Below are 26,295 nucleotides of genomic sequence, written 5' to 3' on the forward strand. Positions count from 1 at the left end.
TTTGATGGTTTTGTCTTTATACAAGACTTAGAAGGATTTACATACCACTGTTATAGAATTAGAGAAGTGTCAAGAATACACAATGGGAAAGGACAGTCTCTTCAATAAATAGTGTTGGAAAAACTGGATAACCACATGCAAAAGAATGAAACTGGGACCTTCTTTTATACCATACACACCAAAATCAACTCAAAATGGATTAAGGACATAAATGTAAGACATAAAACTGTAAAATTCCTAGAAGAAAACATAGAAAAAAGCTTGACATTGGTTTTGGCAATGATTTTTTGAATATGACCCCAAAATTACAGGCAAAAAAGTAAAAATAAACAAGTGAATCTATGTCAAACTAAAAAGTTTCTGCACAGAAAAAAAAAATCAACAAAATGAAAAGGAAACTCATGGAATGGAAGAAAATATTTGCAAACTCATTAAGAGTCTAATATTCAAGATATAAAAGAAATTCATACAATTTAATAGTAAGAAAATCCCAAATAACCCAGTTAAAAAATGGGCTAAGGGTCTGAATAGACATTTTTCCACAGAGGACATTCGAATGGCCAACATGTATATGAAAAGCTACTCAAAATCATTAATCATCAGGGAAATGCAAATCAAAACCAGCATGAGATATCGCCTCACACTTGTTAGGATGGCCATTATCAAAAAGTCAAAAGATAACAAGTGTTGGCGACAATGTGAAGAAAAGGGAACTCATACTGTAGGTGGGATTATAACTTTGTAAAGCCATTATAAAAAACAATATGGAGGGTCTTCAAAAAATTAAAAGTAGAACTACCATATGATCCAGCTATCCCACTTCTGGGTATATATCTAAAGAAAATAAAATCAGAATCTTAAAAAGATAGCTGCATTCCCATGTTCATTGCAGCATTATTCACAGTAGCCAAGACACAGAAACAAACTAAGTGTCCATGGAGGGATAGATAAAGAAAATGGGATATATATAATAGAGTATTATTCAACCTTTAAAAAGGAAATCCTACCATTTGTGACAACATAGGTGCACCTGGAGGTTGTTATGCTAAGTGAAATAAGCCAGATACAGAAGACAAATACCACGTGATCTGACTTATATGTGGAACTAAAAACACGGAACTCATAGTAAGAGAGTAGAAGGGTGGTTACCAGAGGTTGAGGAGTGGGAGAAATGGAAAGATGTTGGTCAAAGGGTATAAAATTGAAAGTTATGAGATGTATAAGTTCTGGAGACCTAATGTACAGCATGGTGACTATAGTTAACAATGTGGATGTATTTGAAATTTTGTAAAGTGAGTAGGTCTTAAGTGTTATCACCACTCACACACACAAATGGTAATGGATATGTTAATCAGCTTGATTATGCATGGTAATCATTTCTTAACATTTATGTATGTCAAAACACCACATTGTGCACCTTAAATATATACAATTTGTATGTGTCAATTATACCTCCATAAGCTAAGAAAAAAACTGGGGTCTCCCCTTATGGAGCTCACATTTCTAGTTTGCAAAAGAGAGAAATTGTAGAATCATAGACAATGTGCTAAGAATTAACAGAAATACATAAAAAAACACATGGGAGTTCTGAGATAGAACCTATAGACTGTCCTGGCAGGTGAAGCTGAGGAGGTCTGGAAAGATTCCCCCGAGAAAACGATATTTGAGCTGAACCACAGAGAACGAGTCTACTAGATTGAGAAGGGGTCCAGGTAAAAGGACAGAGAAGTGAAAATTCAAAGAGCGCCTTGGAGTTTGGAATGGAACAGAAGAGAGGCCAGAATACAGAATATAGGAGAAAGATGGAGATGGGGAGAGAGGGAGAGAGGCAGATGAGGCTTGAAAAGTAGAGGCCAGATATTAAAGGGCTTTGAAGGCCACATTAATAGGCTTGGGCTTTACCCTGCCGTGTTGGGGAAGAATTGATAGCGTCTGATCAAGGTGGTTAAAAGTCTAGATTTGAAGCACGCAGAGCAGACTTCAGAGAAGAATCTGGAAGGAGGGAGGAGTCTCACTTGAACCTGGTCTCTAGGGATGTCTGACCTTAGGGCTGAAAGCTCTCCATGCTAGTTACCTCGGAGTCTGAGAGCTAAACCCTCAGATGTTACATCTGTGAAGCAGATCTCTGCTGACATGCCTTAGCTAGAGCATTTGCGGTTTGACATAAGGGAAGAGAATGGAGTATGCCATTGAAATGCGGGCAGGATGCATTAGTTCCTTCATTTACCTAACTGCCTAGAATCTAGTCTGGACCTTATGACCTCCATTTTGGACTAAATCAACAACCTGCTGCTTACTGCTTTATATACAAGTGCTCAATGCCACCAGATTAAGCATCTTAAAAGAAAACTTTCGGCCCATCATTCTTCTATTTGAGTTATTCTTTATTTCCTGTATAACATTCACTCCTTGGCCTGGCTTTGAAAACCCTTGATAATTTAATCCCGCCTTCCTGTCTATTTTATTTTATAGTCAGTCTCTCCATCACGCCTTGACTTCATCACACCATTTTCTTATTTCATCATCACCACCTTTTCTTATTTCTGTACTTATGCACATACTGCTAACCTTTGCTCATGTCTACCCATATAAAAATATATTGATACCTGCAAATCACAAGTGCTATTTATTTAGACATTTATCCATTTACTTCTCCACTTACTCAGCATACATTCTTCAAGGCTCTGGGGGGAGTACTGGAGTTATTGGGGTGAGCAAGACAGGGAGGCCCTCATGCTTATGAAGCTGAGTTAGTCTTGAGCTTTGTTATTCAAAATGCACATCCTTGGATTAGCAGCATTGGCATCACCTGGGAGCTTGTTAGAAATGCAAACTCTTAGGCCTCACCCCAGATCTACTGAATTAGACCCTGCATTTTAACAAGATCCCTAGGTAATGTGAATACACATTAAAATTTCAGAAGTAATGGTCTACTGGAGAAGCACTGAACAAGAAATTGTAGCAACAAGTAGAGACTGCTATGATGCTACAAGAACAGGGATGAGAGAGTGAGCACCATGTTGTTGAATGTTCAATTATTTAATGGGCATTTTTTTTTTACTGAAGTAAACAATATGTGTGTGTATGTTCACAGAGACACGTGCTACTCTTCTTGAGAGTCTGCCATGCACCTAACCCAGTCCTGAGTCCACTGCAGGTACCTAACACATATTTTTGCTCACACTGATTGATGGAATTGTTTACAGAAACGCTCACAAATTTGAAGGTTTTAGAGATTTCAGCAAATGATGGAATCGCTCAATTTTTGCCATTACAGTTTTGATTTATTGAGTGTGGGGGTTTTTGTTTTGCTGCAACAGAAAGGGAATGTTGTTTGTCCTTTTCAAAGCCACATCATTTCACCACAGGTGACATAAACAGGGGTGGAAAATTCACAAGATGAAATGAGAGCAAGTTTTGTACAGAACAATTTTTGCTCTGTGCTTCAAGGCTATGGATGAGTATGTTTTTCCTGTGAGTTATTTTTACTTCTGTCGTGTGCAGAGAGCTGGGTGATTCACAATTCAGCCGATGCCCCTCGTTTAACTGCCCCAGTGCACCCATTACTCTGTAATACCCTCAGACTTAACTGGCAAAAAATGTGCTACTTAAAAACAACCTTTCTACTTTTTCATCTCTCTTATGATATGCCCATGCAACCCACAGCTTTGCTCACACACTGAGTTGAGTCTAAGGGTCAAAAAAGCAACCATGTTTTGAATGCAAAACAGATTCCTTTTTGTTTCCCACCTCCTCCTATTTCATTTGAAATGCAATTTCTTCTTTTAGGTTAATTTAAATGAAAGGCAATTAATCCCTCTCTGCCTTTTCTCTGGCAGTCTCTAGAGTTTTGCTTACTCCAGGTTTGACTGCTAAGGGATGCCTTTCCTACCCACAAGTATCCCAAGCTTTATCCATCAGTTATTGGTGTTTCAAAACACTGTCCGGAAAACCACTGACGTGTAGTCTCAGTTACTGATTCGTTCTAGACCCTTGAGAAAAGCCACAATCATTGGTACTCCAGCAGGATCACAGTGTCTCACAGTCAGAAAACACTAACTCATAGGAGCAGACATCACCTTATAGGAGCCTCTGTGTGAAGACAATTCCTTCTACATGTAACCCCCTGACTCTTGACCCATGGGATCACCCAGCCTCTGTTTCAGTACCAGCTATCAAGACTTAGAAAGCTACAGTAGTTAAGACTGGATAATAGAGGGGCAAGGGTGTGTTCATCACAACATACAAGTATATCAACAGAACAGAATCAAGAGTCCAGAAGCAGACCTGCATGTATTTGGTGTCTGATTTATGAGAAAGGGGTATGCAATAGGAAAAAAGAATGGCCTTAGAATAATCTTGCAAGTTCAATAGGCTATCTACAGGCAAAAAAAAAAAAAAAAGAAAAAAAAATCTTCATCTTCTGTCTCACACATATGTATAGGGCACATGGATCTTTAGAGGAAAGGTAAAACTAAAGCTTTCAGAAGAAATTATAGAATATCTTTATGACTATGAGGTAGGCAAAGACTTCTTAAGCAAGACACAAAGAAGTACTAGCTGTAAAGGAAAAATCTTGCTAAACTGGATGACGTTAAAACTATGTATTTCTGTTCATCCTAACACACTGCCAAGGCAGTCAAAAGATAAGTCACAAAATGTGAGAAGATACTGACAAAATATACAACTGAAAAAGGACTTGTGTCAAAGACATATAAAGAATACTCGTACAATACTAAGAAAAAAGCCTCAGATAACCTAACAAAAAATGGGCAAGAGACTTACGAAGGTACTTTATAAGACAGGCCAGCTATCCAAATGGCCAAAAAATATGAGAAAAGTACTGGCCACCAGGGAAATGCAATTTAAAACTATAATGTGATACTACAACTCATCTACTTGATAAAATGAAAAAGGCAAATGAGGAGCAACTGGAACTCATATGCGTTGCTGATGAGAGTCTAAATTTGTACGGCTAATTCTGAAAACAGTTTGGTAGCGTCTACAATAGGAAAATATACATAACTTGACCCAGGAATTCCACTCCTAGTTATATGCCCGCCAAAAATGCACGTATCAAAAGACTTTTACAAGAATATTCACAGCAGCCCTCCTTATAATGGCCTCACACTGGGCAGAACTCAAATGTTCATCTGCAAAGAATGGGTAAATAAATTGTGGCGTGTCCACAACATGGAATACTATACAATAATGAGAACAAATGAACTGCAACTATATGTGCTACATGGATGAATGTCACGATATAATACGGAGCAAAAAGACTGAGACACAAAAGAGTACATAATGTATGATATTATTTAGGAGATTAAAAAAACAGCTCAATTAGTAAAAATAATCTATGGTATCAGAAGTCAGGGTAGTGGTTACCCTTGCTACAGGGAAACCATGAGGAGGGACACAGAGGAGGTATCTGAGATTCCGGCGCTAGTCTATCTATTTCTTAACCTGAGTGCTGATTACACAGGTGGTTTTACTTCCTGAAAATTAACTGAGCTGTATATTTATGATTTCTGCACTTATTTGTGTGTTATGCTTCAATGACACACAAATTTTTGTTGAAAATTGGTTAATTTTTAACAACAACAAAAAAATCAATTATATGTCAAAGAGGGAAGATGGGAGGGAATTCTCACTCCCACTAAAATCTTTATTTGCTCGGTGTGTTATCTGAAATTTCAGAGGGAAAATGTCCATTGAATAAAAAAGAGGTTGGAGTTAAATAAAAGCAAACAGTACAATAAATTGTGACTCTTCTCTCCATAAGTAAGAAAATTCCCCTTTCCCCCTCTTGAGTTTTGCTGTAACATATATGGTGAAAAGTAAGAGTCATTGGCTTTCCAGGGAAGGCTGATAGATTTGCTTCTGGTTTAATCATGTGTCTCCCCTTCCTCTCTCCGCAGCCAGACAGGCTTTGGGTCACTCACTGGTGGCACCTGGGGCCCAGGATACACTTGAGCTTCTTAAGTTCACTGTTCCTTGTGTGTTAGTCTATCTCCTTAATTAGACAATAAGCACCACGGAAGTAAAGACTTGATGTTTCTGTGTGTTGTTCAAGGTACTAATTAGAGGACAGAACTGACCTCAGGGGATCAGTAAACACTGTCCATTGTAGGATGTCAGATCCTTCAGACTGTGAAACCTGAGGCCTGAGAAGAAAAGTGACTTGCCCGAGGTCAGGTGGCCACAGTGAGGTATTCCGACTCCTGTCCTTGCCCAGCCAGGCTCTCAACACAGCCTTGATGAGGAAACACACCAGGCCCCTTTCATTCTATTCCTCTTAGCTTTACTTCTCAGTCAGGTATGCAAACGCACAGCAACTCAATTTCGCTAACTCTGATTGTTCCGTTCTGTTGACTACCCTGGGCAAACACTGCCTAAGCATGGAGACCTTGGCCATGGGCAGGAGGAATAGTCTATAGTCTCAAAAAGGCAACGACAGTAACCTGGCTCCTTTTAGACCTCCTGAAGAGTTTTTCTGAGACAAAATGAGAATACATCAAGCTCTTGTGCTTCTCTTGTCTCTCTTCATTTGCCTCCAGGGATTATGGTCAAGTTAAAGGCCCTATATATCCTGAAAGGTGCTGAAGTCTAAACATTAGTCTTTTGAAAAATTGCCCATTGTTTGCTAAGGGTCACTTGGGTTATTTTCAACAAAATGTTTCATTCAAGTCTAGATTATGAAATACTAACTTAACTGACTATGTGAATTTCTTCAACCTGGGTTTCCCAACCTATCAAATGAGGTGATTAGACAAGAAATTATATGACTTTTAAGACTCTAGAGATTCATTAAGGATCTAATTTATAGATTTATTAGCTTAACAAATAATTACTAGTATCTACTGTGGACACAAAATATTAGTAAGCACTGAGTACATAGAATATTAATAAGCAGTGACCATAAATGTTACATATATCTCTACTTGGAGAGGGACAGAATACATGCCTTTTATCGGACACTTACTGCATGTCAGGCACCATGCTAAGTCTTTTAAATACCTTATCTCATTTAAGCTTTACAATGATTTCAAAGGGCATTATCTTCATTTTATTAACATATATAAGATGTGGCAGACTGTATTTTCCAAAGATGGCCACATGTAGATGGCCTCCCATTCTACATGTACTTCTTACAATGTGACATTGACACTTGTCCTACCACAAGGTGGAATCTATATTCCTTCCCTTTTAATCTAGTTGGGTTTGTGCCTATGGCAGAAGTCATACTATGTCACCCAAGGGTGGGTCATGAAAGGTGATGCAGCTTCTGTCTGCCTCTCTTTGGGACACTTGTTTTTGGAACCCAGCCATAATGCTGTGAGGGACATGGAGAGGGCAGGGGAGGTGTTCAGGCCGACAGCCTCAGCTGCCAGACAAGCAAGGGAGAGAGAGAGCCTTCAGAAGGTTTCTTTCCCCCAACTGTCAAGTCATCCACTGCCTTCTAGATTTTCCATCTGAGGCTCAGACATGAGGAGGGACAAGCTGTCCCACTGTGCCCCTTTCTGAATGTCCTGACCCATGAAATCCATGAGTATAATGAAATGGCTATTATTCTATGTCACAAGTTTGGTGGCTGGTTATACACCAACAGCAGTAGAGGTTCTGAGATGCAAAGCTAGTTGCCCAGGGTTACATAGCAAGTTAGTGTAAGAGGCAGAACTAAGCCCAGATCTAACTCCAGAGCCCTTGCTCTTAGCTGCTCTGTCAAGATAGCTCTGCATATTTATAATTCCTGCAAAGCCAATAACTGTCACTCCGGGATGTAGAGAAAACCAACCACCCTAATGCTGACCACAAAGAAACAAAACCAGGTGCCCAGAATGGGACTGGTACACAGTGTGGTTTGGCAGAGAAGGGTCACTATCAGGGAGATGAGTCATGCGAGTGAACAAGGCAGGTGCTCAGATCCAGTTCCTGTCCAGGAACTGAGCTCAGAAACAATCCTGGGATGGAATGAGTGATGCTGCCAATATGCTCGAGTCAGAACACTGCACCTGGCAGGCTCCCTCCTCCTGGGAACAGCCTCTGGACTTCCCTCTGGCTGGAGGTGGGCCAGGAGCATAGCTGGCAAAGGAGGTGCCTGTCAGTGAGTCTCAGAAAGCTCCTCACAGAGAATAAACGATTGGTGGAGGGCCAGGGACAGGTTGAAAAGGAAGTGAAGTGACCCACATAAAGGAAGGGAAAGAAAATTAAGATTTTTGGACCCCTGGTGTATGCTAGGCACCAGGCAACATGCTTCAGCCTCTGTTTGCTCATGTATTCTTTTAACAATCCTGTGATGTTGGTATGAATGACCCTTTTTTTTTTTAAGTTGAGGAAACCGAGGCTCAGTGATTAAATCACTGGCTCTCGTCTGAAAGCTTAGTAACTGGTGGAACTAGGATCTAAACCCAAGTCTGTTTGAACAATGGGATACTTGGCTCCAAAGCACAGTCATCTCCCCTTCTTTGCTTGTCCCCCACCCCACCTTGCCTTACCTGGAATTCCTCCTGTATGTCTTGCTTTATCCCTTGGGACCAGCCCAAGTTTCTCCTTTTCTATAAACCAGCCTGGATCATTTTAGTCCTCAGTGATCATTCTTTCTTTCCTATCTATTGACTATAAATTTGGCTCTTGGGAATTTTTACTTGCTTTGTTTTATTATCTTTTTTCCTTGCATATGTTGCTGCTTCTACTGCCTTGCAAACTCAGAGGTCTGAACTCATTTCTAGCTTCTTTGCATCTGCCATAATGCTCAGCCTTGTGCCTAACACAGGGTTTTGATCCCAGGTGGTGCACAATTAAAAGACTGGATTGATTAATCCTCCCTTGTATCTGTAGAGATACATGCCCACAGTAACCAGAAACAAAACAAATCTCCTTTCCATTCTTTTTTTCTTATTCCCAGAATGGGACACGAAAGAGAACATGAATACCAGGTGACTGCCCAGCCAGAAGGGAAGGCACCTTTCTAGCAGTCCCTTCCACCTGCTGCTCAGGAGATAAATAACCTGGCAGCAGTGAAGATGGCTCCCTGAGTGCCCAGCCAGGACCCTCTAAACCTCAGAAATTAGAATGTGGCTGACCAGGTTCCATCCATGGTGGACTGAGCCTTAACACAAATCAATAACTGTGCTCCATGGAAAGTTGGGAGATACTGAAAGTTGGGCTGCTGAAGAACTGACCCAACATTGGCTGTTTGAGACTCTGTATGTTTCTAAGGTGACACTTTAATGGCCTCCCAGCAGGTTACAAGGCCTCAAAAGTGTTAGGTGGATCATTAAACTTGGTAAGCTCTGAGCCCTTGGCCAATGAGGACCTAGGAATGATCTTGATTGACAGGTCCCATGGCTCAACTTGTGCCGGCCTCTGTGCCGTTGCTCATGGTGATCCACCATCAGGGATTTCCCTCCTCATTTCCCTTTGCTTTTGTAGAAAAATCTTATTTTATCTCTCAAGGCACCATCCAATGCTTCCCAGAAGTCTCTGTTCACCTCAGTCCACACTAATTTTCCTTTCTCAGAAAAACTCTAGCACCAATTCTATGAACACGGAGTTTAGCCCTTGGTTACACATCCCCCTGGTTCCTGTGTCCCAGAGACGCAGCATGGGGCAGTGAAAAGAGCCTGTAATTTGGATCAGCACGACCATCACCCATTACTTCCTGGCACCGTGATCCTGAAGGTCTCTACAAAGCAGCACGGCCGTCCTTTCTCAGCCACCTTTGCAGCTGCGTCCTGCTCTGCTGGGTGATGACCCGTCACCTCTTTCACTAGGTTTCTGATGATGGACACTGGGCTATTTCCTGCTTTCCAACGCAACAGTGAAATGAACCCTCTATACGTACACCTTGTCACATTTGCATAACCATTTCCATTGGATAAACTCCAGATTCCAGATCTTTCTCACTTCCACAATTTTAAGGCCATTCCTGATCCTTTTTTCCTTATTTTCTCCCCATTCATCATTCCTACCTAAAGTGCTACAGTTGAAAACATACCCTCTTCAGCTTTGGCTGCAACTAAGGAACCTCCCCAAGTCACTTCCCAGCTGAAGCCAACTCTCCAAAGTGGCACTAGTTGCATTTTTGCTCTTGTCCCTGTCTTGCCATCTACCTCACCCTAGCTGGCCAGGCCGCACTCAGTCTTTGGGGGCCGGGGGATGGAATGCAGTCCTGGGTGCTCACCTTTCCTCCTTCAGGAGGTGCATTTTAAAGCCAAAGATGCTGTAAGGAATAATAATAGAAGAATAAAAACTCAAAGCAAACAAGGCCCATTAAAAAAAATCAGAGTTAAGGAACCCTGTAGAAGAAAAAGGATGCCTTTGTTTTTCATGAATTATAACAATCCCCAGGGAGCCCCATGAGGATTTCAGAAAATTTCCGGTTTTGGAAGACAGCAGTGTGTCAAGGATAAATCATGGGTGTTAGATTCAGACAGACACAAGTGATAATCTCAGCTCTGCTGGGTACCCACAGGCAAGAGGATTAGCCTCTCCAAGCCCTGGTTTTCTCATCTACAAAACGGTGCTGCTATACATTTGTCATGATGATTAGAAGTAACATAAACTAGCATGTATTAGAGCACCTGACACACCGTAGGTGCAACAAATGAAAGGAATTCGTACTACTGTTTTCCCAGCAAAGAGAAAATTAGAGCTTTCCTGAACAGCGGGGTAGCCAGCAACATTAGAATGACAAGCGCAACATTAGGATGACAAGTGAATTTTGTTTTCTGGCTCCTTTTAACTTCCATATATCTAATTCTTCCCACTTCTCTTCCAAATCCATTTAGAGACAGGACCGAGTCTATGTTGTACAGGTATTTAGTGACAGCCAGAAATTCTTTCCATTAGCCTGTTTTTTCTTCACTGAAAATTTCATGGTCCTTAGAAGGTACTGTGAAAATAGATATATTCATTCAACAAACATGTTGAGTATTCAGAATACACAACATGTTACGTCGGTTTTTGAAGACTTGCAGCAATGAGGTCGCCTGTCTCAATAAAGAAGAGACACTGGTGACTACAGCGCCGGGTTGAAGACACAAGATGCCCTCGGAGAGGTTGAGGTGACAATGGTGACAGCAACAGCAGCATCAACAGCATTTACTGTGTGTCAGCCCTGTGCAAAGCAAACGCTTTCCATGTATTATGGTATTTAATCCTCAAACATCCCATTTGTGGTAGGTCTAATTACCTTCCCTATTTTCCAGAAGAGGAAAGTGAGGTGCAGAGGAGTTATTTTCCCCAGGCTTATGCCGCCAGTCAGTGGTAGAGCTGGGATTCAATCCAGCCATTCCTGTTCCAGACAGAGTTCAAGCTTGCGACCATGACTATAAAGCACAGATTCCGAGGAGGAGTTGTGGTGGGGTGGAGGAGAGTGAGAAGGCAGCATTTGCAAAGGCGAAAGAAGTTCAGCAGGAAAGACGGGCACAGCCACTCCGAGTAGAGGGAACAACAGGGGCACAATGGCGGCAGAACAGAACGAAGCACAGCTCGGCTGGGCTGCAGCCTTGGCTAAGCTGGGAACAAAAGGAGACAGGCCAGATGTTGGGCTGGACACAAGCCAGAGACCGTCTTGCTCCCATTCTGGGGAGGGAAAAGGGAGCCACTCAGAGAGGAAGTGACTCAGCCAGTGGGCCAGCAGCAGTAGGCTGGGGCTGAGCTGCTTTTTAAGCTCCTTCATTCGCCACCTCCTCCAACCCTGTGACAACAGCTGGTCCTCCCTCTCCCTTTGGGTGGGACTGCACTCTGCCCCTGGCCGGTCCCCTGCCGCCTCATTCTGAGGCCCTCTCTCCCTGAGCCACCAGACACACACAGTGACTGTCAGCAGCCAGGTGTGTGGTTGCTGTGTTAGTGGCCTTGACACCATTTATTATCTGCTGGATACCTTGGGCTTCATTCCACTATCATCTCCCTTGAACGTAGCTGGGGTAAAAGTATATATATGAATGGCGCAGCAAAAATGACTCATTTGCCAGAGTTAGATGGTGGCACCTAACTCATATTCAAAGCTGTCAGGCTCCCCGTAGGAATCTCAGCATACCTTCCCCATCAACTCAATTAATTATGCTTTCATTTTTCCCTATATAGAACATAGTATTTATTTCCAGATGAACAACTGGGTCTTTTGATCTCAGATGCTGTATTTCTAGAGAGGGTTTAAAGAGAAACAAGAGATCCTCTCCAGGAAAAGGTGGACCCTGGGAAGACGTAGCTGGCCATGAGTAGGCCTTTCTGGAGACAGAGATGTGGGGACCATCGCTCTTCTAGTGCAGAACCCTATTCATGCCCTGGATTTTCCGAAGTATGTGAAAGAAGAGAAAAACCACAGCAATCGGATTTGATGCTTGGAACCAAAAATGGAGAGGAGAAGGGAGAGGAAAATCCTTTTTAAAAATATACAAATATGCTATTCCCAGTGTGTCTCAATGCATTAAGGGCGGTGTTTTATACTCCTCACTCACCCTTCTTGCAGGGGTCTCAGACTGGAGGCCCACAGGCTGAATCTAGTTATGATTTTGTTTGACTTTCACAGAGTCCCCATGGCAATGTCTGCCCAGAACTGAATGGGCGCTGTCCTCTTTAGCTGACACACGAATGCGGCTCACCACTGCCCCAGCGGACCTCCATTCTCGCGCTACTGAACTTACAGTGATCGTCAGTGTGATCTTGACTAAGTCCCTTCTCCTCCCGGGAAGCCAGAATCCTCACCTATCCAACTGGGATGGGGGCGTTGATGGCATTTTTATTTTGTTTATTGCCTGCGTCCTCCCGCTGGAATGCAAGCTCCAGGAGGGCAGGGCATTCTGTCTGCTTCGTTCAGTGTTGTCTCCCACAGCACCTGGACGCACGCTTGCCATATGTCTATAACACGTGCCAAAGAAACACTTAACGGGTGAATACACGAATCATTGGTTCTAAACACCCCTTTCAGCTCTATGAAAAACTTTCTGAAAATTTACCTATTGTGATTTTGGAGAAAAAAGAATCTCTCCCTCAATCAAACTTGCAGAGACTTGCAGAGCAACCCAGAGAGAGAGAACAGTGAGACTGCCCCCTTGCTGATGGCCGGAACTGCTGTCTGAGACACGGAAAATGATGCTTTCGTTTGCATATCCAGGGAAGGCTTTTATTCTCCTCTCACTGCATTCATTGTAATACTTCTACACCCCTTTTGGAGCTTTTGGAGCTGAAACTTCTACTCTTCTTCTTCCCAAAGGTCTGTGAAACTGCTCAGTAGCAGAGATTAGAACTAAAAGGTAGGAGGCATTGATCTAGAGTCACTCCTCCTCCCTCACAATGGGCTCCACCCATAGACAGTCCATGCAAATGTCACACCTGCCACGACTGCAGAATCACCTCCCCTGGGCCAATCCCTCTGTGTTGGTGCTGCTTGTTAATGGAGACAGAAAAGCAGTCAAGGGGAATATACACTGGTGGATTCCTTTGTGAGCTCCTCCTGGTAGCCTGGCCAGCAGGAGCAGGGGTCACCAGCAAGGCCTCTGCCTTCAGTGGCCACAGGGCCTGGCTCATCTAGCAGGTAGCACACTCCAGGGAAGTGAGCGTGCAGACCCTGGGCTCAGTGTTTACGATTCATGCTTGACACGATTTCCAGCTGCACCATGGACCTGGCTTTCGTACTTCTAAGCTGACCTCCCTGGACAGCACCTTAGTTCAATGACTTTCAAACTTTAATGCCCATCTGCATTGAGGCAGACAGGGGATGGGGGGGCTTGTTAAACATGCAGAACTCTCTCTCCAACTGCAGAGTTTCCTATTGCACAGATTTAAGTAGGTCTGAGAATCTGCATTTGGACAAAGATCCCAGGTGATTCTGACATGTGGGGGATCCCAGCAGAACCCCCCATACCCAAACTCAAGACCCAGAGCATCTATCACACATTTCCTGCCTCATGGTTGTCCACACATCCTTGTGACACTGTTCCTTGTAGAAATGAACCTGTGGCCTAAATAAAGCTTGTGCTTTCAAATGCAAGATGTTTTATAATTCGGGCTGCTTCCATCGACTTCCCTGAGTATTTTAGTTCCAGCCTCCTTCTTGCCCCACAAACACTCCAGCTACATCAAGATGAGCAAGAAAAATGGGTTTGCATGGTCTTCTCTGGGAGGGGAGGGCAGAGAGCAGGAGGGGAAAGCGGGTAGGTTTCTCACCATCTCTCAGTACCGGAGGCAGGCTGGCTGCTGAGGAATTTGTGTGTGAACGCAAAGGTCAGGCTGTCATTGGTTATCAGCTTGGACTGTTTGCATTGGCCACCTTGTTCCCATGGTGAGACAGTTACAGGGCCCCCAACAAGTAAATTTGTTGGGGGGCATGATATAGGGTTCCAGATCTCCAAAGTGCCATCATTCTCCCACCCGAGACTTCTCACTTAGAGTAATAATTATCTTCACCAGGTGGAGATAATTATCATACATTCTAATACCATCTATGATCAGGAATAAAAGGAAGAGTTCTGAAAACTGAAATCATAATTTCCCATTTTCCTCTATTCCCCTAGGACCTTCCAAGCTCGTCTCAGTCTCCTTGCTAAGGTCATCTGAACCCAGAAAAGTACCGACACCATGGAGAAGCCATGGGGGAGTGAGGGCTGTGGAAGTAGGGAGTGGAAGAGGCTCGCTCTTAGTTTACTTGTAGGCAGTGGCCTCGGCTGAGCCTGCACGGGAAGGTAGCATTAGATTGGGTGTCAACCGGCCACAGGTATTCTTTGGGCAATTTTAGAGAAAATCCCTTTTCTCCCTTCTCTTGCCTCAGTTTCCTCATGTGTAACATGAGGTGGATAAATTAGAGCATCCTAACAGTCCCGCTCAGAGCTAATAGTCCCTAGAACTGTGGCTCCCTGTTTTCCAAATGCTCCCTTCCTTCTTGGATTCACCCTCGAATCCTCCCTCTCCTCATCCTCATAGATCAATCTATCAGCAAGTCTTGTCAATTCTAGTTTCAGAGCAGAACATAAATCCGTGTTCATGACTGTCACTGTAATTTCCGTCACTGTAATTTCCCCGGGATGGCAGTGAGAGCCTCTTGCTTGGTCCCTCTGCTTCCACTCTGGACTCTTCTCTGCCCAAATTCATTTCCTCATAGCTCCCCAGGCTGGCATTTTAGCATGCAAATCAATCCTTCCCTTGCTTAAAACCCTCCAATGGCTTGCCACTGCATCTAAAGTAAAACATCAAATTCATACTATGGCCACAGAGCCTTGCATGATTTGGCCCCTGCCTCTTTCTCCAATATCATCTCAAAGCACTGTTCTCTCCACATACTGTAGCCAGACATGCTGGTCTGGTGGCTCCTCCAGTCCTCAAGAGCCCCAAGTTCTTTTCCACCTGAGAACCTTTGCACGTGGCTATTTATGTCTGCCAGCTCTATACAAGCTTAGTTCCCTCTTCCCCATCAGCTCCTCAGAGAAACCTTCTCAGAACACTCCAAGTGAATTTCCTTTAATTCCACTTCCTTTATTATCTATTGCAACAGCAGGTTCATTTTATTCATAGCACATCCCAATTTATACATTCACAATTGTTTGTTTAATGTCTGTCTTATATCACTATACTGCCAGCTCCTGGAAGCAAAGTCTCCTACCCGCCACGCTCCCTCATCAATATATTTTTATATCCTCAGCACCCAGCGCCATGCATGCTGTAGGCAGTTCATAATATCTGTTGAATAAATGAATGATGTTGGCCACAAAGAGGGGGCAAATGTGCAGAAAAAGAAGTTGGGGGAATTAGAGATAAATTTTGCCTATGATAATTTTTGTTCCTTCTTTAATATATCTCTTCTCAAAACATTCATCTGTATGGAAAAAGGAATTGAAAATATCTATTAAAAGTGGGTCTTTGGGCACAAGAAACAGGCCTACAAAGTCAATTCATAGATGGCTTTTTAATCTCACCATCAAACTAATGAAAAAAATCATAATGCATGATCACAGCTAAACTGAATTTTAACTTTCACCTTGTAATAGGTTACACAAAACCAATTTATCAAATAAACATTTCAAAGGGAACAGGGAGGAGTCTTTAAAGCATTTCAGTAGCATTTGCTGGCATACATCATTCATTGCCTGTGCTAATACCAGATTATTTTTATCTATTTGTGATGCTACTGCAGAAAACACTGACTTTAGGCCCAACGGCCAATGCTGCTGGCTGACCCCCACCCCCTGCAACATCCTTTCCTACCTCTTCTACTCTAGAGGCTAGAAAACCTAAATCCTTATCTTCCAGCCTCCCTTACCACTAGAAATATCATGGCTCTGATCAATGAGATAAAAGCAGACATCTGTGTGGAGTGGAGAGTATTAACTTTTGTTTTTCTGATCCACAGAGACAGAAATAGGAGGCGGCACTTCTTTCCCTTCATTCTGCTTGAATTTGGACACAATACCTGGGAGTTACCATCTTGTGACCAAGACTAAAAGGCCAAGAAAAATCATAGAACAGCCAATCCTGATTTCACTGAGGCACGAGCCACTTCCTACCACCACTTTTCTTAATCTGTTCACATTACTGTGGTCAGGTTTTTTTTTTTTTTTTTTTTTTTTATTACTTGCAGACAGCCACATTTGGTCACATTTTGTTGGTTTTTGGTTACCAGACATTAACAATAACCTTTAAAAGATTAGAAAGAGATAAAGCTACTTGTGGCTGAGTGTAGATACATGCAATTCATATGGAACTTACTTCCTTTAATTCTAAATTAGTGAAGGTTTACAATACGTTCTTTAAGCATCAAGAACAATTAATTGAAGCTCATTTGGAAAGATGTTTGATGTATGCAAACCCCTAGAAGTCCCTTTAACTGTAGCACCCAGAGTGTCTTACAAAGTGCTGTGTATATCAGAGACTCATGAAACTTGTGGACTTTGTGAGGAAATATGTAAGCAACAACAAAAGTTTCTGTTGGTGTTTTTTATTGTCTACTTGGTCTCTGGCCCTGATCACTGTCTTAGTGCCCTTGCCTTTTTGTCTGGTCCAAGGTGAGATGCAGTATGTGTCTTTTCAACTTATATTTCTAAGAAACATTGTGATACATATTCTAACTCTAATGGGGGTTTCTACAAGCTCCTAAACTCTGGGATTGGACAGGGTGGGCATGATAAGGAAAAATCCATGTCAAGTGGATCAAACTCCTTATTCTGGCAGTTAACTCTTCTTGTGTCTGTCAGACTTTTCATCCAAAGTCACAAATCCTTCCTCCCAGCTCCTATGAGGAGGAGCCTCAGGAGGCCAGATATTGTTGGTCTCTCAGAGAACCACTGGGTATTTCTGCTGTGTCCATGGATTTCCCCAGAAGAGGGTACTGGGCTTCCAAACCAGTGTGAGCAGTGGCATCCTTTCTTCTAGTGAAGTTTAGTCAAAGTCCAATATATAAAATCATGAAAATAATAAAAAATAGCATTCATTTTACAGCGCTTCCTAAGTGAAGGCTGAGTACTGTGTCATAGGTTCTATGTATCAATCTCTTAAACCTTATGACAATACTCGAGGTAGGAACAGTTATTTCCATTTTATCAGTGGATAGAGGCATAGAATAGAGTTGTTTTAGTAAAACCAGGAGGAAGGGAGACTGGGTGCATTGCTGTTCACTCTCATCTTAACTTTGGTGTCAGCTCCTAAGATACCCCAGTGGAACCCCAGAAGTCCAGAAAACACAGTTTGAAAATCCTCTTGCAGCCAGAGGTCACACACTCCAGTACTCTCAGGGACCATCGGAGTAACTCAGGGGTGAAAGATGTCAGGTGGGGGTTGTGGTGAACCGGTGAATGCGTGTACTTGTTAAGAGGACTGCCATCACTCAGTTTTGGACAACCATTGTCAAATTCTGTACAGATTAAACGAAAATATGCCCGACAGAGGATTCAGTTTGTGGACCATGAGCTTGAGACCTCTGGAAGAATAGCAGGGAGCGTGAAAACACAACCTGAGGTCAGACCACAAAGTGCCGATAAGAGGCAAGATGCCCACTCAAGTAATGGAGAAAAACAGGCTCACGAATCTTTTTTGACATGTGCGTGTTCTGATGGCCCTACATCGTACTGACTAGATAAGAATCATTTTTTCCCACTGTTTATCTACTGGCCTGATTTATTTTTAAGCAAGCCCTTCCCCTGTTTGGTTCCTTCTACTCTTCACCATGTGTTTGCCAGTATTGGCCAAGCATCCAGTCTCACACCTCCTCTCCCACGCCCCCCACCCCGACTGTCTTCTTATTTAAAGAAAAACAAGATCATAATGAACGATGAGACTTTCTAAGTTATGCAGCAGGCAAAATAAATCCTGAGGGAAGCTTGTTAGAAAGATTTTACTCTGTTGCCGCTTAGGACTATCGGTCCTCATTGACACTAAAATGCAAAACATAGACAGGTGGTAAAGATGCCTCCAGCACACATCTGTGAGGCCTTGATACTTATGCCCTTGTGCCCTCAGATCTGTCCGTGGAGGCCGACATCTGAGCCATGACTCCCTGTGTGCTTTTGAAATTTGGTAATCTACCAGGGAATGCCTAGCACAAAACGAATTCATAGACATTGAGCAACTGTAAAAGGAAATCAGTGCTTATTGAAGAGGTAAATCAGAAGAGATTTGTACTTAATAGGATGAATATTCCAGAATGTAGTCAAAAGATCATTACACATAAAGACAGGAGGTCAGTAAATGTGGTAATTCGTCTAGATTGGTAGTTTTCCATTTTTTTTGTTCCTTTTCTCCTTTCTACCCTTTTTTCCTGAGCTTCAGAATCATTTTTTTCAAAATAAATTATATTCAGAAATCCAATATATAAAACTGACAAAAATGGAGCTCCTCTGGTTTCATTGGGGGGCTGAAACCCCACTGATTTCATTATACTAGTACTTTCACTGAGATACCTGAGGCACCTCTGAGAAAACCCATTTTTGAACCACAAGAAACACATTTACCATGGGAGCTAGATAATTTCCAGGGACTTTCTTAGAACCAAGAAGAGGGGAACCTTTTTCTCTTTAGGTTGAATGAAGCCAAGGTCTACTAGGGTGCAGTGATTTTCCCAGGACCACACAGTGAGCCCATGTGCTAGAGCCAGTGCTAGAAGCCACTTATAATCTGGTGCTCTTTCCACCATGCAGAAGTAGTATATGACAGTGATATGAATCTCAACTCTCTTGTCTACTGGCTGTGTAACCTTGACAAAATATGCAGCGTATCCTTTGTAAAAGGGGATATAATGAGAGTTCCACCTTATGCTTCTGTAAAGACTCAAGGAGATAATGCATGTGCAGGACTCAGAAACTCGCCTGGCATATGGTAGGTGCTCAATAAACGTTAGTCGTACCACACTATCCACCCAATCCTTTCTTTGTACCCTTCAGCTACAGAACATCAAAGTTGTGATTATGCCTATGAATCTTGACAAAGCACATCAACCAGACAGCAGACAGAGTAGAGTGGCCCAGCCACAGGATGCTCCAGACAATCCACAATATTCAATGGACAGTTGACTCTAAAGAAGAGTTGAAAAACTGAATACATGAAGTCTGGAAATAACTCTCATCTCTTAACTTTCCAGTATTATTTCCCCCTGCCCCCCACAAAAAATAGCATTGAGCAAAGAAAGGAGTTGAGAAGGGCTGACTGACCTGGGAGAAATGTCACATCCTTGCTGCATGAAGGCTCCCAGGGAGAACCACAGGCTGTTGAATATCCCAAATTCATTGGACTGGTCACTGGTTGTCTGGTCCCGTCCTTCCTCAAACTCTTCACTGTGCCATTCATAGGGGCTGAAGCGACTGACCAGGAAGAGGACGACACTCACTCCAATGTAGGCAAAAACAATGCACATCCAAATCTCATAAGCCAAAGGATCAAGGAAGGAAAAGACCCCCGGCTTGGATTTCTGTGGTTTTTTAATCATGATGGAGATCCCCAAACTCATAAATGGCTTGGAGAAATCTATAACCTCTTCCCGGACCAAGGTGATGGTCAAGGGGGCCACAGCCACATCTGCTCTCTGCAAAAAAAAAAAAAAAAAAAAAAAAATGCAGTTGAGCCCAGCAGCTCTCTTGTTTCTCTCTTCACTGTGACTATTCTTTATAATCTTAAAGGATGTGAGAGTGGGAAATCCAACCCCTCCTAGTCTATAAAATATTTCTGACAAATAGATGATCAGCTCCATATCTTACAGGAGAGATTGTCCCATTTATTTGACAGTTCTAATTATTAAAGTCATCTTCCTCATCCTGCAAAAAGAAGGCTGTCGTGATATCTGTTGTTGTTGCCTGCCCAGCAGCCATGCCTCCTTCCTCTGCTAGGAGAACCACTCCTATCCTGCTCTCAGTCCTCCAGGTTGGAATGGGGCTAATCACTCTGGTCACATGGGGAAGCACGTGACCCAGGTCTGGCCACTCAGCATCTTTCACCCCATGGCCAGAATGGTTCATTCAAGGATGGCACAGGACCTAAGTGGGTTTAGTGAGAATTAGCTCTGAGAGCCAGAGCTGAGAGATACAGAGGATGATCCTTGATGCCCAGTAATTTGGGCCACTCTAAATTCAGGGGTTACCCTGGACTCCCTAGGAACATTCCTCTGTTGCAGAGAATACAGGCCAATGCTTCTGCTTGCCTAAGTCAGTTTGAATTGGCCTTCTTTTAATCCAGGCTAACAAGGTGGTTCAGGCAAATTTAACTCAATAGACATTTATTGAACACTTATTATGTGCAGGCTCTAGGCTAGAAAGTTGTAGGTAACTACAGTCCCCAATTTCAGGAAATTACAAACTAGTAGGAGAGATTCACACACACACACACAATTTTTCAGCCTACAAGGTATATGGGATATGTACTATCCAAGAGATACAAAATGTTACGGGAGACCAGGGAGAGATTTATCCTGGCTGGGGAGATCAGGGACTACATCATGGAAGAGGTTACATGTAAATTTGGCATTGAAGGAAGGGTGCAATTTTGACAGGTTGCTCTGGCACTGAATAGCATCCCAGGAGGAGGGAACCACATGAGTTAAAGGCCTGGCAGTGATAAGGTAAAATAGCATCACAACTATTTTTTTTTCCCCCAGGAAGGCTGCTAAGAAATATACCAATAATCCCATTTTTAAATTTCAAATCTGGCAAGTAGATAAGCAAGAAAAGATTGTAAGAAATGTTCATCCTTGCACATGAGCTCACCAGGCCTTGCTCCTCTGTCTTTCCCACCTCTCTCTAACGGCAGAAGCACTGGCATCTACTCAATAAAAATGCACTGCTCTATTGGCCTGTGATCAAGAGATCCTGGAAACCCAAGAGGGTTTCCATGGACGGAAGCCACAGCATTGATTTCTGAGCTGAGAGACAGGCCCATGCAAGTCTGTTTGAGGCGAATGGCTTTCTCTTATGACTCTGTGCAACAGTCCAGATGTGAAGCTGGCGACAGATGCTGTGTAGATGAGAGCCCTGCCCACCCACCAGCCGGCTGTTGCTTTCAGATGATTCCCACTGGTTACTCTCATTGACTGGGATTATCGAGAAGGTGCTTTAAGTGGAATAAAAAGCCTGGCTTCAGAATGACTTAAGTTCTCACCTACAGAAAGAAACTTCCCATAAAGCAATGTGGAGTCAGGTTTGAATTTCATAGTAATCTATTTTCTTTCCCCAACACTAGCTGTATACATCTTGATAATTTTTACAAATACAAGCTAGTGTAAGGGAGAAGATAGCTATTCTTTTCTCTGCAATCCAACAGAAAAGGAATGGGGGAGAAAAGTAATGGGAGTGACTCAAAGGGATTGACCACAAGTGACCCAGAAAGGAGCCAGATAAAGACACAAGCTCTGAAAGGGGTAAATGGTATTGAATGGGTTTGCTTATTGCTTTCTGATGTGAGTTAATAAAAGGGATCGTACACTGGAGAATCATAGATCCATACAGTCTTAATATTTAGCTCATTAGCAGTTCAAAAATTCGTTCCATGGAACATGATTTCTGGAAAGATGTTAATAACATGAAAATAACATAAAAATGTGCACGTATGGGAAACGTCTGGGATTTAAACAGGTTACTTTTGGACTTCTCAGAACCTTTAAATGACCAATAGGCACTGAGAATTTCCAAGAGGGGTACGATAGGAGGCAGTATTTCCAAACTTATTTGGCCATGGGTCATTCATTTCCCTAAGCTTCAGAAGACCCATGGATGCAGGATGCAAACAGTGGGAGAGGCTAAGTTCAACTGCTTCATTTTATAGATAAGAAATTCAGATCCAGAGAGGAAAGGGGGTTTGTGCAAAGCAGCAGTGTTCTAGCTTGGTTGATATTGACTGACAGGCCTCAGGAATTAATTTCTACCACCTGACATAGTTACTGGAGCTTCGTAGGGTTGGTTGAGAGCGGAGCAGAGTAAAGATCAGGTTGCTCATCTCTGCAACTTGCTGACCGTGTGGCCTTGAGTGAAACAGTTTTCTTCTTGGTTATCAATTTTCTCATTAAAAAAAGTGTAATAATTCTAGTTTTGGCTATTTCACAGGATTATTTTGTGAGGGTCAAAATAATTCAAATACATGAAGTACTGTGAAGTGTGAGCATTTATAGGCACTCAAAATTATTTTCTTAAACTGACATCTGAGGACAATGGCTCTCGCACTTGAGCGTGGGTGCGTCGGAATCACCTGGAGGGCTTGTAAAAACACGGATGGCAGAGTTTCTAGATTCAGTGAATCTGGGGTGAGATGTGAGAATTTGCATTTCTAACAAGTTCGCAGGGGATGCTGCTGCTGCTGGTCTGGGGACCACACTTTGAGAATCGCTGTCCCAGGACATCCGCAAACGAAATATGTGATGTCTAGAGACAGTCCTGGGAAAACAGGACACAGTTTCAATCTGGTGGGAAAAAGCAAAAAGTGATTCACACTGTCAGGGATGGAGATTTGCTCTGAGCCAGGCACTGCATAGATGGATGCTCCCCATCACCGCCCTGTGGTAAAGGATTCGCTTTCCCCGTTCTACTGGGGTGGCCCATGGCGGAGTCATGCAGTCAGGAAGGTCACAGAATTGAGATTCAAATCCAGGTGTCTAACTGTGAAGCTCACTCTTTTTCTGCTCCACCAAGACAAAGGACAGACTGGAAAGACAGCTGGGAAGAAGGCAAAAAGACCGATCTATGCAAAAAGCAGACATTTCATTTGCTGCGTGTGGCATCTCCAAATGCAGACACTTGCTGTTCTCTCCGTTAATATTGGCTTTGCAGTCCAGCATTTGGATGGCGTGATTGCTACAGAGGCAATATGTCCCAGTGTGTGGGACAGAACCAGGGTTGTGCGTCATGACTCTGCTTTCACTAGCTGTGCTTTCTATGCCAAATTATCTAACGTAGTGCTTAGATAATATAAGATCATTGTGGACAATGATCTTATCTACCTTATGGGGCTGATATGAGGAGTACATGAAAGAATGTGAGCGTTTAGCCATAGCACCTGGCATATGCTACGTGATGAAATGTTACTACTATCACTGCTTATGAGAACAAGGAGGAGTAAAAGGAAGTAAGAGAGACCCTGATTGACTTAGCTATTGAAAAGGCACTGAAAGAATAAATTTGGAGGCCTCCAGATGAATTTTTCCTGATCTTACTGGTGGTTTGAGGTTAAGAGATATTTCCCCAAACCTCTCTGTTCTTCCTCGGGGGAACGGGAAGGGAAAAAGAGAAGGAAAGAGAAGGAAAGGGGAGGAACGGGGAGGAAAGGGAAGCCAAACTAAAGATAAAGCATAGGCATCCAATTATGCCCATCACGGAGTGTCAGAAGACGGTTTTTACTGGGCTGCAGGACAGGCCTGGTGATGGGGAAGAGTCTGGAACAAAGCTCATTGCAGAGGCACCGCCATCCAGAGGTAGCTCTAGCTTGCTGAGCCCTGGTGAGTGGATGACTCACCCCTGGCTGCTGGCTATTGGGGGGCTTGCCCTCAGGATGATCGGACCATTGTTCTGCCCACATCATGGACTTTTTACCTAGCGAACCGTACTACATGAGGTGAAGGTGAAGAGAAATGCTGGAGAAGGTGAAAAGTTCACAGCAGTTGCCATGGGGATGACCTTAAGAGCTTGGTGGGTGTTCCCATGGAAACCAGCCTCCAGAGGCAGCGTGCACCATCCATGTCCCCAGCTTTCATCAATGGAGCTTCCAAGGGAGAGGAAGGAGAGGGAATAAGGAAGGGGAGAGGCACAGCCCATTCCTCGACTCCTTAGCCACCTTCACAGGTCATCTCAAAAGCCAGCTCCCTGAGGAAGATTTTTTTTTTTTATTCCATCTTTTTCTTCTTTGAATTTCTTTTGTATATCTTTCACGATCATCAATACTCCTCCTGCCCTGGTATGAGACTAGGAGATTTCATAACCTCCTAAATGTTGCCCGTCCTGACCAGCAACTTAACATCTACCTGGGCTTGGCATCCACTTTAGCTCCAAGACCCAGCTTGGAGTTTTCCATTTCTGTGAGCGAAGCCCCCATGGTCCCTTTCCTGCACGTGGCAGCTGATGCTTCTTCCACTGCCTTCTGTTTCTCTATTCAAGTACCTTCACGATCTCCCACTGATGCACCCACACCCTTCTCCTTGCCGTTTCTTATTCAAACTCACCCCTGACCACTCCTCGACCCAAGCCCTCGACAAAACCATCAGCATTTTCTCACTCTCCTCTCACACCTTGCTCATGTCCACTACCGTCCTATTTTTACACTTTAGAAATTTTTGGGCTGCTTTTCTCTCTTTCTATTTATACACGGCCACTTCTTAAGTTCCACATCCTCCCCGAGGGCTAGACCAACTCACGCTAGCCTCTCATCTGAACCATACAACTTAACTGCTTGGTTCCATGCTATTGTTTACTATTCTTTCTCATTATCTTTCCTACCCCATAAAATGTTAAGATCTTTGGGGACTGGGATCAGACCTTCTGCTTGTCCAGTGATACCATAAATACTTAATGTGGGGCATTCGGTGGCTTCTCAAAACTGCTTTAATTTATTGAAGACTTTATAGCAATTGTGCATGGAGTTATTTCAAGTGTGGTGAGTGATACAAAGATAGAGCAGACCTATCCCTATTACACAGATAACCATTACATAAGGCGGGGAAAGCCATAATAAAAGTAGACACTAAATTCTACATGGGAAGGTGAGAAGAGTTAAAAGGGGAGTTCACACCTGTTACAGGGAGAAAGAAATGACACCCTGGAAAAAGTAATATTTTGAAGGAGGAGTAGGATTTTAGAGGTGGGGAATGGAAGGGAGCACTTTGGGAAACAGAGTGAGTGAGGGGCAGTTTGGTGGAATTGGAAGTTTCATGAGAAGGAGTAGAAGGTCAAGTGACTAGACAGTTAGTTTGGATCCAGATGTATCTAATACCAGAGAAGAAACTAATGCTGAGAGAGCCACAGTAACTTTTTGTAGAGGAGTGACAACCCAGCAGTCTGCCTTAGGGAAAACCGATCAGGGAGCTATACTGTCAACTGTTTTGCAAAATAATCAACCGAAGTCACAGGACCCTTAGTGGGGTTGAGGGAGCCGGGACCAGGAACCTGAACAGGGAGTGTCTTAAGACCTTGGATTTTGGACAGCTCATCTATTCAGCAGCAACATTACTCAATTACAGGGTCTAATAAGCATCTGTGGGCAGGGCCACCAAACCACCAAATGATTTCCCATCAAACCGTCTGCCTCTGACCTCCAACTCTGTACCCTGGGGCAAACTTACTCCGTAGACCAGCTCTCCAACCATGCCATTCCAGGCCTTCGTGTCAGGGTCTCGGGCTCCGTATTTTCCATCACTGACGATCTCAAGACGGTAGGAGTAGCCCACGTGCTTGGCAATCTCTGCTGCCAGCTCGACACAGTATCCCTCGTAGCGGTCATTGCCCTCAAACTGGTTGGCATTCTTCTTGAGCATCACATACGGATCTTCCTGGTAGAGAAATGGGGAGACAGGGAATGTGGGTTACAGGCTCACCTGTGGGCAGAGAAGGCTTTGGCATGGCAGAGGAGGACATCACAAACATTGGTTAACATTGGGGAAGGCTCTCTAGACCCTAAATCCACGTCCTCAATTTCTGCACCCCCTACCCCATTACAAGCATCTTGGGTTAATGAAGCAAACTTTATTAAGACAAGAATGTTTCATTAAGATATGGTTCACAGCTTTTCTAATTATGCTCCAGGAGATTTTGAATTTTTTGTAGATACCTCTGGGAGCACCACAGAGGGGAAGCAGACTCAGTGGGCTTCAAGTTTCTCATGACCTATCGCTGAAAATCA

General features: G+C 43.2%; 1 protein-coding gene across 8 annotated transcripts in view; it reads right to left on the reverse strand.

Annotated features, from left to right (window-relative positions):
- The window catches only part of GRIA1 (glutamate ionotropic receptor AMPA type subunit 1), a 298,964-nt gene that overhangs the window by 73,368 nt on the left and 199,301 nt on the right, over nt 1–26,295 (reverse strand). For all 8 annotated transcript variants that reach the window (XR_011235114.1, XR_011235113.1, XM_069484336.1 and 5 more), the window contains 2 exons: nt 25,739–25,945; nt 19,641–20,011 (listed from right to left, as the gene is read on the reverse strand). Coding sequence is in view for 6 of the 8 variants with exons in the window: in XM_069484336.1 (XP_069340437.1) it covers nt 19,641–20,011; nt 25,739–25,945 (578 nt within the window). In the remaining 2 variants the exon portion in view is untranslated. The remainder of the gene's footprint in view (nt 1–19,640; nt 20,012–25,738; nt 25,946–26,295) is intronic.

The sequence above is a fragment of the Eulemur rufifrons genome, chromosome 10, assembly GCF_041146395.1.
Source record: "Eulemur rufifrons isolate Redbay chromosome 10, OSU_ERuf_1, whole genome shotgun sequence".
NCBI lineage: Eukaryota > Metazoa > Chordata > Mammalia > Primates > Lemuridae > Eulemur > Eulemur rufifrons.